Genomic DNA, 13,896 nt, shown 5'->3' with positions numbered 1-13,896 from the left:
TCTAAAGACTGTTGACATCTAGTGGAAGTCCTAGGAACTGCAATCTGGCAGGACTTGGTTTTATATTCCCATTCCCAGCCATTGTAATCAGAGGTGAGCTGAATTAATTTTTTGGGGATGGATTGTCCTCGGGTTTATGCCTGCCATATCAGTTCTGTTATACTCAGACATTATTTTAAGTTTTGGAAACTTCAGAGTGTTTTCTGTCCAATACTACCAATTACAGTAGGGAGAAAAAGTATTTGATACACTGCCGATTTTGCAGGTTTTCCTACTTACAAAGCATGTAGAGGTCTGTAATTTGTATCATAGGTACACTTCAACTGTGAGAGACGGAATCTAAAAAAATCCAATAAACCACATTGTATGATTTTTAAGTAATTAATTAGCATTTTATTGCATGACATAAGTATTTGATCACCTACCAACCAGTAACAATTCAGGCTCTCACAGACCTGTTCTCCACTCATTACCTGTATTAACTACACCTGTTTGAACTCGTTCCCTGTATAAAAGACACCTTTCCACACACAATCAAACAGACTCCAACCTCTCCACAATGGCCAAGACCAGAGAGCTGTGGAAGGACATCAGGGATAAAATTGTAGACCTGCACAAGGCTGGGATGGGCTACAGGACAATAGGCAAGCAGCTTGGTGAGAAGGCAACAACTGTTGGTGCAATAATCAGAAAATGGAAGATGTTCAAGATGACGGTCAGTCACCCTCGGTCTGGGGCTCTATGGAAGATCTCACCTCGTGGGGCATCAATGATCATGAGGAAGGTGAGTGTTCAGCCCAGAACTACACGGCAGGACCTGGTCAATGATCTGAAGAGAGCTGGGACCACAGTCTCAAAGAAAACCATTAATAACACACTAGGCCGTCATGGATTAAAATCCTGCAGCGCACGGTCCCCCTGCTCAAGCCAGCGCATGTCCAGGCCCATCTGAAGTTTGCCAATGACCATCTGGATGATCCAGAGGAGGAATGGGAGAAGGTCATGTGGTCTGATGAGACAAATAGAGCTTTTTGGTCTAAACTCCACTCACCGTGTTTGGAGGAAGAAGAAGGATGAGTACAACCCCAAGAACACCATCCACCCATGGAGGTGGGAACATCATTATTTTGGGTTGCTTTTCTGCAAAGGGGACAGGATGACTGCACCGTATTGAGGGGAGGATGGATGGGACCATGTATCGCAAGATCTTGGCCAACAACCTCCTTCCCTCAGTAAGAGCATTGAAGATGGGTCGTGGCTGGGTCTTCCAGCATGACAACGACACAAAACACACAGCCAGGGCAACTAAGGAGTGGCTCCGTAAGAAGCATCTCAAGGTCCTGGAGTGGCCTAGCCAGTCTCCAGACCTGAACCCAATAAAAAATCTTTGGAGGGAGCTGAAGGTCCGTATTGCCCAGCGACAGTCCCGAAATCTGGAGAAGGTCTGTATTGAGGAGTGGGCCAAAATCCCTGCTGCAGTGTGTGCAAACCTGGTCAAGAACTATAGGAAACGTATGATCTCTGTAATTGTAAACAAAGGTTCCTGTACCAAATATTAAGTTCTGCTTTTCTGATGTATCAAATAGTTAGTGGGGCAAGAAAGTATTTAGTCAGCCACCAATTGTGCAATTTCTCCCACTTAAAAAAGATGAGGCCTGTAATTTTCATCATAGACAAAATGGGAGAAAAAAAATCCAGAAAATCACATTGTAGGATTTTTATTTGCAAATTATGGTGGAAAATAAGTATTTGGTCAATAACAAGTTTCTCAATACTTTGTTATATACCCTTTGTTGGCAATGACAGAGGTCAAATGTTTTCTGTAAGTCTTCACAAGGTTTTCACACACTGTTGCTGGTATTTTGGCCCATTCCTCCATGCAGATCTATAGAGCAGTGATGTTTTGGGGCTGTTGCTGGGCAACATGGACTTTCAACTCCCTCCAAAGATTTTCTATGGGGTTGAGATCTGGAGACTGGCTAGGCCACTCCAGGACCTTGAAATGCTTCTTACGAAGTCACTCATTCGTTGCCCGGGCGGTGTGTTTGGGATCATTGTCATGCTGAAAGACCCAGCCACATTTCTTCTTCAATGCCCTTGCTGATGGAAGGAGGTTTTCACTCAAAATCTCACGATACATGGCCCCATTCATGTTTCCACCCCCATGCTTCACAGTAGGTATGGTGTTCTTTGGATGCAACTCCGCATTCTTTGTCCTCCAAGCATGACGAGTTGAGTTTTTAGCAAAAAGTTATATTTTGGTTTCATCTGACCATATAACACTCTCCCAATCTTCTTCTGGATCATCCAAATGCTTTGTTACTTTGGTCCCAGCTCTCTGCAGGTCATTCACTAGGTCCCCCCGTGTGGTTCTGGGATTTTTGCTCACCGTTCTTGTGATCATTTTGACCCCACGGGGTGAGATCTTGCGTGGAGCCCCAGATCGAGGGAGATTATCAGTGGTCTTGTATGTCTTCCATTTCCTAATTGATCCCACAGTTGATTTCTTCAAACCAAGCGGCTCACCTATTGCAGATTCAGTCTTCCCAGCCTGGTGCAGGTCTACAATTTTGTTTCTGGTGTCCTTTGACAGCTCTTTGGTCTTGGCCATAGTGGAGTTTGGAGTGTGACTGTTTGAGGTTGTGGACAGGTGTCTTTTATACTGACAACAAGTTCAAACAGGTGCCATTAATACAGGTAACGAGTGGAGGACAGAGGAGTCTGTGAGAGCCAGAAATCTTGCTTGTTTGTAGGTGACCAAATACTTTTTTCCACCAAAATTTGCAAATTAATTCTTAAAAAATCCTACAATGTGACTTTCTGGATTTTTTTCCCCTCATTTTGTCTGTCATAGTTGAAGTGTACCTATGATAAATATTACAGGCCTCATCTTTTTAAGTGGGAGAACTTGCACAATTGGTGGCTGACTAAATACTTTTTTTGCCCCACTGTATGTCATGCAATAAAATGCAAATTAATTACTTTAAAATCATACAACATAATTTTCTGGATTTTTGTTTGAGATTCCGTCTCTCACAGTTGAAGTGTACCTATGATAAAAATTACACACCTCTACATGCTTTAAGTAGGAAAGCCTGCAAAATCGGCAGTATATCAAATACTTTTTCTCCCCACTATATGCATATCCTAGCTTCTGGGCCTGAGTAACGGGCAGTTTACTTTGGGCACCTCATTCATCCAAACTTCCGAAAACTGCTCCCTAGCCCGAAGAAGTTAATGAAAGGTTCGGCCCCATCACTCACATGGATCATAAGATGCACACTGTATGTGAAACATGATCCACTGGGCGAATCCCTACTGTACAGTTGGTCAACTAATACAACCACCCCACTGGTTGTACGGTCAACCTGGTCAACATGATGAAGGACATAAAGGTGTTAATTCATCTTTGTTTTCTTGTTGTTGCAGGGATTGACCTGGAGAACATTGTGTACTACAGAGACAACACACACTACTTTGTGATGACTGCAAAGAAGCAGAGTCTGCTGGACAAGGGGGTCATCATTCATGTGAGTGATGTTTGTTTTGCTCCTTTGTTTTCACTTTCCCCATATGTGATTCACCCACTCTTCTAATCCCCAACAGTTCAGATATTCACAGCTGTGCCATTGTGCCCTATCTGCCAGAGGGTGCTAAATCTCAGCCCTTTGTTTGAACTGGGAATAAAAGCACAGAACAAGATACATTGGAGTGGAGTGAGAGAGGAAAAGGTGTTGCTGGGTGAGAAGGAATCTGGCACCTGTGTGTGTGTCTGGTCTCTGAAGGCTTGTTTTCATTTATTTTCTCCTTCAGTGAAGATGGACTCCTCATCCTTCCTGCTCTGAATGTGACTGTGTGTAGTCTTTAAGCTCTCGTCATAGCACTGCTGCCTTGACTGGTTCAAATTGTCGGCTAGCTCTTGGCTTATATTTTAAATTGTACAATGGAAATGTTTGATAAAAGAATATGATGGGGATTTGCATGTGAGGGCGCTGATCCATAACAATAATGTAGTAGACTTGTAATCCCTGTAATTGCTTGCTACCTGAGGTGAAACCTGTCCCTTTGTTTCAGCAGCTGGTTAAAAAAAACAGACTTGTACTATGTAGTTTTTCAAAGTCTGCTTACGTGTTCAGAAATGTTGAACAAAACTGTCTAGGGCAACTGTCTAGGGCAACTGTCTAGGGCAACTGTAAAGTCTTTAGGGCCGGTTGCCATCACCTCAGTCTAATCTACACATGATGATGAAGAGGTAGGTAGGTAGGGCCCTGATGTTTTCCTGACCATATGATCTGACCAGGAGAATCTTAAGCCCCAGTTATAGTCTCCAACTAGGACTTGGTAGAGGTGGCACTCTGATTCTTTCGGAGCAATACCATTCATTTTCCATCAACCCGCCCTGTTTCTTGGTCCTGCAGGATTACATTGAAACAGAGAAGCTGCTGGGCCAAGACAACGTCAACCAGGAGGCTCTTCTCTCCTACGCCCGCGAGGCGGCCGACTTTGGCACCAACTACCAGCTGCCCTCTCTGGACTACGCCATCAACCACTGCAACCAGCCCGATGTGGCCATGTTCGACTTCACCTGCATGTGCGCCTCAGAGAATGCGGCGCTGTTCAGGGAGAAGTGCGGACATCAGCTACTGGTGGCTCTGGTGGGGGACAGTCTATTGGAGGTGAGGGGGCTTTACGTCATACTGATGTTGTGGGTGAAATGAATACACATTATGTCACACCATAGCAAAATGGAGTAAAACATTTTGCAGCAAAAACCAAAGAAATGCCTTTCTTATTGGACAACTTCAGGTTTTCCCCCTCCCTGTTAAGTCTGTTTTCATCCGTATGGTGTGCTGGGATATAGATTACTGTTCATTTAATTTCTCATGCTAGTCAATTCTCAAAGCTTTGTCTAAATGCCTCTAAAGTCACAGGAGCCAACAGTAAATGTATTTTATTGGGATCCCCAATGCTGCCAAGGCAGCAGCTCCTCTTCCTGGGGTCCAAACATGGAAAAAAAAAAAAAAAAATAAGAATAATATACTGTGGCAGACCAGGGGGTTGGGTCAAAACGTTTACAAAGATCAGACACGGACAGAGTAGAATTAGCTCCGTATCAAAGGTATTTATTAAAATAAAAGTCCAAAAGAAAAGAACCGGTCTCCCCCAAGAGACCCTCTCCGGGCTACCGTCTTCTGGGCTCCGGGTCTTTCTGTATCCTGTGGGGATTAAAAACTGAACTCCCTCCTGTTACCTCTGATACCGTCCCCGACTATACAGGAGTCCTTTCCTCCCCCAGTCTCTCCCCCGAGTGCTGCTCTCCTTGAGGCTTTATGGGACTTGTACAGCTGGTGAGCAATCAGCCCTTGATTACTCACCAATCCCCAATCAGCCCCAATTAGTCTTGGCTGGAGAGCCTGTCGAGACCTGGCACGTCCAGCAGATCCCCCCCCCCCCCTCGCCCTAACTCTGTCGGGGAGGGGACTGTCATCAGTGCGATGTATGTCGCCCTTCTCGATAGGGCATCCGCGTTTCATGCATCCCCGTTTCTATGCTTCGCCCCTAACCTGTGTACAACAGAAAAAGAGAGTCGTTGAAGGGACAAGAACCACCTGGTGACCGGATCGTGTGTCCCTTCCAGACCAGGGGAGCATGGTCCGTGACCAGTGTGAAGTGGGTACCTAACAGGTAATACTTGAGTGCACCACATGTATCTGGGACAGAACGGCCTCTAGTCATATGCATCCGTCTGGACCAACATCGGCAGCTGGAAATTGGGCAATACGAGAATCGGATGGGAGCAAAGCGCTTCCTTCAGGCGGCTGCACGCCGCTTCTGTCTCGTCTGTCCATTTCACTGTTTTCGGGAGGCGGACCCTGGTTAGATCATTGAGGGGGAAGCTATAGCCGCAAAGTTGGGGATAAACCGGCTATAGTATCCTGCCAGTCCCAGGAAGGACTTGACCTGTGTCTGGTCAGGTGCCCTTTCCAACCTTGCCTGTGGATGAGGATATCATCCAAATGGGCGAAGAACTTTGTTCATCAGTCTCTGGAATGTGGGTGGGGCTATGTGGAGACCAAACGGGAGCACCTGGTACTGATGCAATCTGTTTGGTGTTGAAAACGCCGTCTGGGGATCAAGACCAACACCCTGTCTCCCACTTGGAGTTCTCGGGGCTGGGCTCCCTGATTGTAGGCTTGGGCGCGTTGGACATTCTCCATATGTTCCCTCACGACTGGCCATATGGCTGTCATCCGCTCCCTCATTGTCTCCACGTGCTCTACCACGCTACGTAAGGGGGTCAGTTGGGCTTCCCACACCTCCTTGGCGAGGTCCAGTAGGCCGCGTGGCCTCTCCCCGTAGAGGAGTTTGAAAAGGGAACCCTGTGTACTTCTTGGATTGAGAACATTAGGTGGAGTAGTAGTTGGTCCCAGTTCTTCCCGTCCTGCTCGATGACCTTCCTCAGCATTTTGTTTGAGCGTTTTTTTTTTTTTTAACCGCTCGACGAGCCCATCTGTCTGCGGGTGAAAGGAGGTCCAGATCTGCTTGATCTGCAGGAAAGCACACATCTTTCCTTAGGCGGGACAAACTCAGTAACTTGGTCTGTCAGGATCTCTTTCGGGATGCCCACCCAGCTAAAGAAGTGGAACAGCTCCCGAGAGATTCCCTTGGACACCGTCGCCAATAGGGGAATGGCCTCTGGATACTGCGTGGCATAGTCTACAATTAACAGGATGTACCGGTGTCCTCGTGCTGTTTTTACCAGGGGTCCCACTATGTCCATGGCGATGCATTCAAAGGGAACCCCGATGATCGGTAGGGGGACCCGTGGGTTTCGGAAGTGTGCCTTTGGGGCAGTCATTTGACGCTGCGACAGTAGTCTTCCATGGCCCTCCTCATCCCGGGCCAGTGGAACCGGGCGGTGATCTGTTCCCGGGTCTTCTCCATTCCCAGGTGCTCCCCCAACAGGTGGGTGTGGGCCAGCTGAAGAACAGTTCCCACATACCGTCGGGGCAGCAACAATGCCTCTCGAAGTTCTCCCTGTTGGCGCGACACCTGATACAAAAGGTTATTCTTGATTTGGAAATGGGGGGATATCGCCAGTCACTCACCCCCGGAAGTAGCTGTCCATCCACTGCTATCACTTGGGCTACAGCAGGTTTCAAGTTAGGGTCCTCCCACTGGGCCATCCCGAATTGTCCCCTCAGTTGGCCCCCAGGGGGTGTCTTGACTGGCCCCTGGAAATTGAGGAGGGGGAGGCTGGTCTCTTCCTCCTGTGGTTCCCCGGGGGGGGGGGGGGGGGGGGGGGGGGTCGGGTTCCAGCACCCCCTCTGACTCCGGACCCGTAGATACAGGTTTGTCAACCGTTTGCTTCCGGGCCGCACAGGCGATGGGTCGTCCTCACTCTCATCTTCGGGTGGCTCGTACCTTCTTCCTCAGCTCGTGACCCCACAGGGCCGCGAACAGTAGACAATCTCGTCCCACTAAGAGAGGAACCAGCAACTCTGGTACAGCACCCACCATCATCTGGCAGTTCCCTTGTGGCGTCACGATGTTGGCCCATACGGTTGGATACCGCTTTGTGTCCCTGTGAACACAGGAAATGGACATCTCCCTACCACGTTCAGTCTCCTGGTTCAGCAGGGTCGTGGTTACGAGGGTAAACATACTTCCGGCGTTTTAATAGAGCTTCCGTGTCATGTCCATCAACCTTCACCGGGACCATGGGTGCAGTTGATTCGTGGTGTGCCCAACAGGGGGTGACGTAGTTCACTCCGTGACCCACCTCGCTTCCGGGGCTTGCTGATGGCATCAACTCCTCTCAAGCTGGGGAATTCCAGGCCATGTGCCCCCGGGTGCCACACTCAAAACGCCTCCTTTGGTCTTTATCTACCTGTTGTTGTTCGTGGCAGGTCGGCCCAAACACAGCCGTCTCCCTACGGGTTTGCGGTCCTTTGGCGCTGCCGACTGTCGGTTCGGGGTACTCAGCAGTGGGGCTGTCCTTCCAACTCCTTCAATGAGTCGCTGACTTGGCCCAGCTCCCACTCAGCAGGACCTGAGTATTTCTAATGCATCTCCACTGCTTCCAGGAGGCCCTCCAAGGTCTGGGGCGTGCATAGACTCGCTGCCCTCTTCATGTCGTGGGGTAGTGCCCGTTGGATGCAATCCTGGACCACTTTGTCTAGGATGGAGGTGGGTATGTCGGTTAGGAGCCATCCCCTGGTGACGCCAGCAGACTGGCCCACTTCTGCCTCGGCCATCCTTCCAGTAGTGCTGTCCGTTCAAATGTACAGAGCTAGGTTTCAATGTCATCTTCTGTTAGCTGACCTGCTCTACGCCACAATACATAATATCCTGCCTCTCCCTGAAGCTTCAGAAACACAAGATGGCTCCAGCCCTACGAGCTGTTCCGGCCACCCACCTACATAATACAATAGGTAATACATTGCAATTTGTTTTATTTTTTTAATTAATCTTTATTTAACCAGGTAAGCTAGTTGAACAAGTTGTCATTTACAACTGCAACCTGGCCAAGATAAAGAAAGCAGCGCGACACAATCAACAACAGTTACACATGGAATAAACAAGTGTACAGTCAACACAATGGAAAGAAAAGTCTATATACAGTGTGTGCAAATGGCGTGAGGTAATAAATGGACGGCAATAAATAGGCCATAGTAGTGAAGAAATTACAGTTTAGCAAATTAACACTGGAGTGATGGATGAGCAGATGATGTGCAAGTGGAAATACTGTTGTGCAAAAGAGTATAAAAGTAAATACAGTATGAGGTAGGTAGATTGGGTAGCCTATTCACACATGGGCTATGTACAGCTGCAGCAAATGGTTTACTGCTCAGATAGCTGATGGTTAAAGTTAGTGAAAGAAATATAAGTCTTCAGTGATTTTTTTTTTTTTTTTTTTTAATTTTTTTTTTTTTGTGCAATTTGTTCCAGTCATTGGCAGCAGAGAACTGGAAGGAAAGGTGACCAAAGGAGGTGTTTGCTTTGGGGATTACCAGTGAGATATAACTGCTGGAGCATGTGCTATGGGTGGGTGTTATCATGTCCGGTGAGCTGAGATAAGGCTTTACCTAACATAGACTTATAGATGACCTGGAACCAGTGGGTCTGGCGATGAATATGTAGCGAGGGCCAGTCGACTAGAGCATACAGGTCGCAGTGGTGGGTGGTACAGTGGGACAAAAAAGTATTTAGTCAGCCACCAATTGTGCAAGTTCTTCCACTTAAAAAGATGAGAGGCCTGTAATTTTCATCATAGGTACACTTCAACTATGACAGACAAAATGAGGGGGAAAAAATCAGAAAATCATTGTAGGATTTTTAATGAATTTATTTGCAAATTATGGTGGAAAATAAGTATTTGGGCCCCTACAAACAAGCAAGATTTCTGGCTCTCACAGACCTGTAACTTCTTATTTAAGAGGCTCCTCTGTCTTCCACTCGTTACCTGTATTAATGGCACCTGTTTGAACTTGTTATCAGTGTAAAAGACACCTGTCCACAACCTCAAACAGTCACACTCCAAACTCCACTATGGCCAAGACCAAAGAGCTGTCAAAGGACACCAGAAACAAAATTGTAGACCTGCACCAGGCTGGGAAGACTAAATCTGCAATGGGTAAGCTGCTTGGTTTGAAGAAATCAACTGTGGGAGCAATTATTAGGAAATAGAAGACATACAAGACCACTGATAATCTCCCTCGATCTGGGGCTCCACGCAGGATCTCACCCCGTGGGGTCAAAATGATCACAGGAACGGTGAGCAAAAATCCCAGACCCACACGGGGGGATCTAGTGAATGACCTGCAGAGAGCTGGGACCAAAGTAACAAAGCCTACCATCAGTAACACACTACGTCGCCAGGGACTCAAATCCTGCAGTGCCAGACGTACTGGCTTAAGCAGGGGGACACATGTCCAGGCCCGTCTGAAGTTTGCTAGAGAGCATTTGGATGATCCAGAAGAAGATTGGGAGAATGTCATATGGTCAGATGAAACCAAAATATAACTTTTTGGTAAAAACTCAACTCGCCGTGTTTGGACGACAAAGAATGCTGAGTTGCATCCAAAGAACACCATACCTACTGTGAAGCATGGGGGTGGAAACATCATGCTTTGGGGCTGTTTTTCTGCAAAGGGACCAGGACGACTGATCCGTGGAAAGGATGAATGGGGCCATGTATCGTGAGATTTTGAGTGAAAACCTCCCATCAGCAAGGGCATTGAAGATGAAATGTGGCTGGGTCTTTCAGCATGACAATGATCCCAAACACACCGCCCGGGCAACAGAGTGGCTTCTTAACCTTTCTGATCTCCCCATCCCGGATCCGGGTTCGTGAATACAGACTCAAGCTCATTACCATAACGCAACGTTAACTATTCATGAAAATCGCAAATGAAATGAAATAAATATGCTAGCTCTCAAGCTTAGCCTTTTGTTAACAACACTGTCATCTCAGATTTTCAAAATATGCTTCTCAACCATTGCAAAACAAGCATTTGTGTAACAGTATTGATGGCTAACGTAGCATTTAGCATTAGCATTCAGCTGGCAACATTTACACAAAAAAACAGAAAAGCATTCAAAAAAATCATTTACCTTTGAAGAACTTCAGATGTTTTCAATGAGGAGACTCTCAGATAGCAAATGTTCAGTTTTTCCTGAAAGATTATTTGTTTAGGACAAATCGCTCCGTTTTCTGCGTCACGTTTAGCTATGAAAAAACCCCTGTATCCAGGATTGTGTAAATCTATCAGCAAGCTCATTAGCATAACACAACGTTAACTATTTATGAAAATCGCAAATGAAATGAAATAAATATGCCATCTCTCAAGCTTAGCCTTTTGTAAACAACACTGTCATCTCAGATTTTCTAAATATGCTTCTCAACCATAGGAAAACAATAATTTGTGTAAAAGTAGCTAGCTAGAGTTAGCATTTCGCGTTAGCATTTAGCGTTAGCATTAGCGTTAGCATCCAGCATGCAACATTAACAAAAACATAAAAGCCTTCAAATAAAATCATTTACCTTTGAAGAACTTCTGATGTTTTCAATGAGGATACTCTCAGTTAGATAGCAGATGCTCAGTTTTTCCAAAAAGATTCCTTGTGTATTAGAAATAGCTCCGTTTTATACATCACATTTGGCTACCAAAAAAAATCCATAAATTCAGTCCTCAAAACGCAAACTTTTTTCCAAATTAACTCCATAATATCGACTGAAAACATGGCAAACGTTGTTTAGAATCAATCATCAAGGTGTTTTTCACATATCTCTTCATTGATACATCGTTCTTGGACACATGCTTTCTCCCCTGAATCAAATGGTAAAGTAGAAGCAGCTGGCAATTGCGCACCGAATTCGACGCAGGACACCAGGCGGACACTTGGAAAATGTAGTCTCTTATGGTCAATCTTCCAATGATATGCCTACAAATACGTCACAATGTTGCTAAGACCTTGGGCGAACGACAGAAAGTGTAGGCTCATTCGTTGCGCAATCACAGCCATATAAGGAGAGAATGGAAAACAGAGCTTCAGAAATTCTGCTAATTCCTGGGTGATGCATCATCTTGGTTTCGCCTGTAGAATGAGTTCTGGGGCACTTACAGACAAAATCTTTGCAGATTCTGAAACTTCAGAGTGTTTTCTTTCCTAAACTGTCAAGAATATGCATAGTCGAGCATCTTTTCGTGAAAAAATATCGCGCTTAAAACGGGAACGTTTTTTATCCAAAAATGAAATAGCGCCCCTAGAGCTCTAACAGGTTAAGAAGCATTTCAAGGTCCTGGAGTGGCCTAGCCAGTCTCCAGATCTCAACCCCATAGAAAATCTTTGGAGGGAGTTGAAAGTCCGTGTTGCCCAGCAACAGCCCCAAAACATCACTGCTCTAGAGGAGATCTGCATGGAGGAATGGGCCAAAATACCAGCAACAGTGTGTGAAAACCTTGTGAAGACTTACAGAAAACGTTTGACCTCTGTCATTGCCAACAAAGGGTATATAACAAAGTATTGAGAAACTTTTGTTATTGACCAAATACTTATTTTCCACCATAATTTGCAAATAAATTCATAAAAAATCCTACAGTGATTTTTCTGGATTTTTTTTTTCTTATTTTGTCTGTCATAGTTGAAGTGTACCTATGATAAATTACAGGCCTCTCCTTTTTAAGTGGGAGAAGTTTCACAATTGGTGGCTGACTAAATACTTTTTTGCCCCACTGTATATGGGGCTTTGGTGACAAAACAGATGGGACTGTGATAGACTGCATCCAGTTTGCTGAGTAGAGTATTGGAAGCTATTTTTGTAAAAGACCTCACCGAAGTCGAGGATCAGTAGGATAGGTTTTTCGAGGGTATGTTTGGCATTTTATTGCATGACATAAGTATTTGATACATCAGAAAAGCAGAACTTAATATTTGGTACAGAAACCTTTGTTTGCAATTACAGAGATCATACATTTCCTGTAGTTCTTGACCAGGTTTACACACTGCAGCAGGGATTTTGGCCCACTCCTCAATACAGACCTTCTCCAGATCCTTCAGGTTTCGGGGCTGTCGCTGGGCAATACGGACTTTCAGCTCCCTCCAAATATTTTCTATTGGGTTCAGGTCTGGAGACTAGCTAGGCCACTCCAGGACCTTGAGATGCTTCTTACGGAGCCACTCCTTAGTTGCCCTGGCTGTGTGTTTCGGGTCGTTGTCATGCTGGAAGACCCAGCCACGACCCATCTTCAATGCTCTTACTGAGGGAAGGAGGTTGTTGACCAAGATCTCGCGATACATGGCCACATCCATCCTCCCCTCAATACGGTGCAGTCGTCCTGTCCCCTTTGCAGAAAAGCATACCCAAAGAATGATGTTTCCACCTCCATGATTCACGGTAGGGATGGTGTTCTTGGGGTTGTACTCATCCTTCTTCCTCCAAACACGGCGAGTGGAGTTAAGCTCTATTTTTGTCTCATCAGACCACATGACCTTCTCCCATTCCTCCTCTGGATCATCCAGATGGTCATTGGCAAACTTCAGATGGGCCTGGACATGCGCTGGCTTGAGCAGGGGGCCCTTGCGTGCACTGCAGGATTTTAATCCATGACTGCGTAGTGTGTTACTAATGGTTTTCTTTGAGACTGTGGTCCCAGCTCTCTTCAGGTCATTAACCAGGTCCTGCCATGTAGTTCTGGGCTGATCCCTCACCTTCCTCATGATCATTGATGCCCCACGAGGTGAGCTCTTGAATGGAGACCCAATCAGGGTGATTGACCGTCATCTTGAACTTCCATTTTCTAATAATTGCACCAACAGTTGTTGCCTTCTCACCAAGCTGCTTGCCTATTGTCCTGTAGCCCATCCCAGCCTTGTGCAGGTCTACAATTTTATCCCTGATGTCCTTCCATAGCTCTCTGGTCTTGGCCATTGTGGAGAGGTTGGAGTCCGTTTGATTGTGTGTGGAAAGGTGTCTTTTATACAGGTAACGAGTTCAAACAGGTGCAGTTAATACAGGTAATGAGTGGAGAACAGGAGGGCTTCTTAAAGAAAAACTAACAGGTCTGTGAGAGCCAGAATTCTTACTGGTTGGTAGGTGATCAAATACTTATGTCATGCAATAAAATGCAAATTAATTACTTAAAAATCATACAATGTGATTTTCTGGATTTTTGTTTTAGATTCTGTTTCGAACAGTTGAAGTGTACCTATGATAAAAAATTACAGACCTCTACATGCTTTGTCAGTAGGAAACCCTGCCGATTTTTGCAGGTTATCAAATACTTGTTCTCCCCACTGTGTATATATTACACACACAGAGAAAAGAGTTGTCCCGAGAATTGATCCCTGTGGTGATAGGGGTTGCAACAATGGGGGTGGATAATTTTCAGA

The 13,896-nt window shown here is 45.7% G+C and overlaps 1 protein-coding gene across 13 annotated transcripts in view; it reads left to right on the top strand.

Moving 5' to 3' along the window:
• Window positions 1–13,896, top strand: part of LOC110523755 (protein-methionine sulfoxide oxidase mical2b) — an 88,756-nt gene that overhangs the window by 23,570 nt on the left and 51,290 nt on the right. For all 13 annotated transcript variants that reach the window (XM_036978367.1, XM_021602780.2, XM_021602790.2 and 10 more), the window contains 2 exons: window positions 3,430–3,530; window positions 4,419–4,676. In XM_036978367.1, the coding sequence (XP_036834262.1) occupies window positions 3,430–3,530; window positions 4,419–4,676 (359 nt within the window). The remainder of the gene's footprint in view (window positions 1–3,429; window positions 3,531–4,418; window positions 4,677–13,896) is intronic.

This window comes from Oncorhynchus mykiss, chromosome 1 (assembly GCF_013265735.2).
Source record: "Oncorhynchus mykiss isolate Arlee chromosome 1, USDA_OmykA_1.1, whole genome shotgun sequence".
Lineage (NCBI taxonomy): Eukaryota > Metazoa > Chordata > Actinopteri > Salmoniformes > Salmonidae > Oncorhynchus > Oncorhynchus mykiss.
This window is presented reverse-complemented; position numbering and strand designations above follow the sequence as displayed.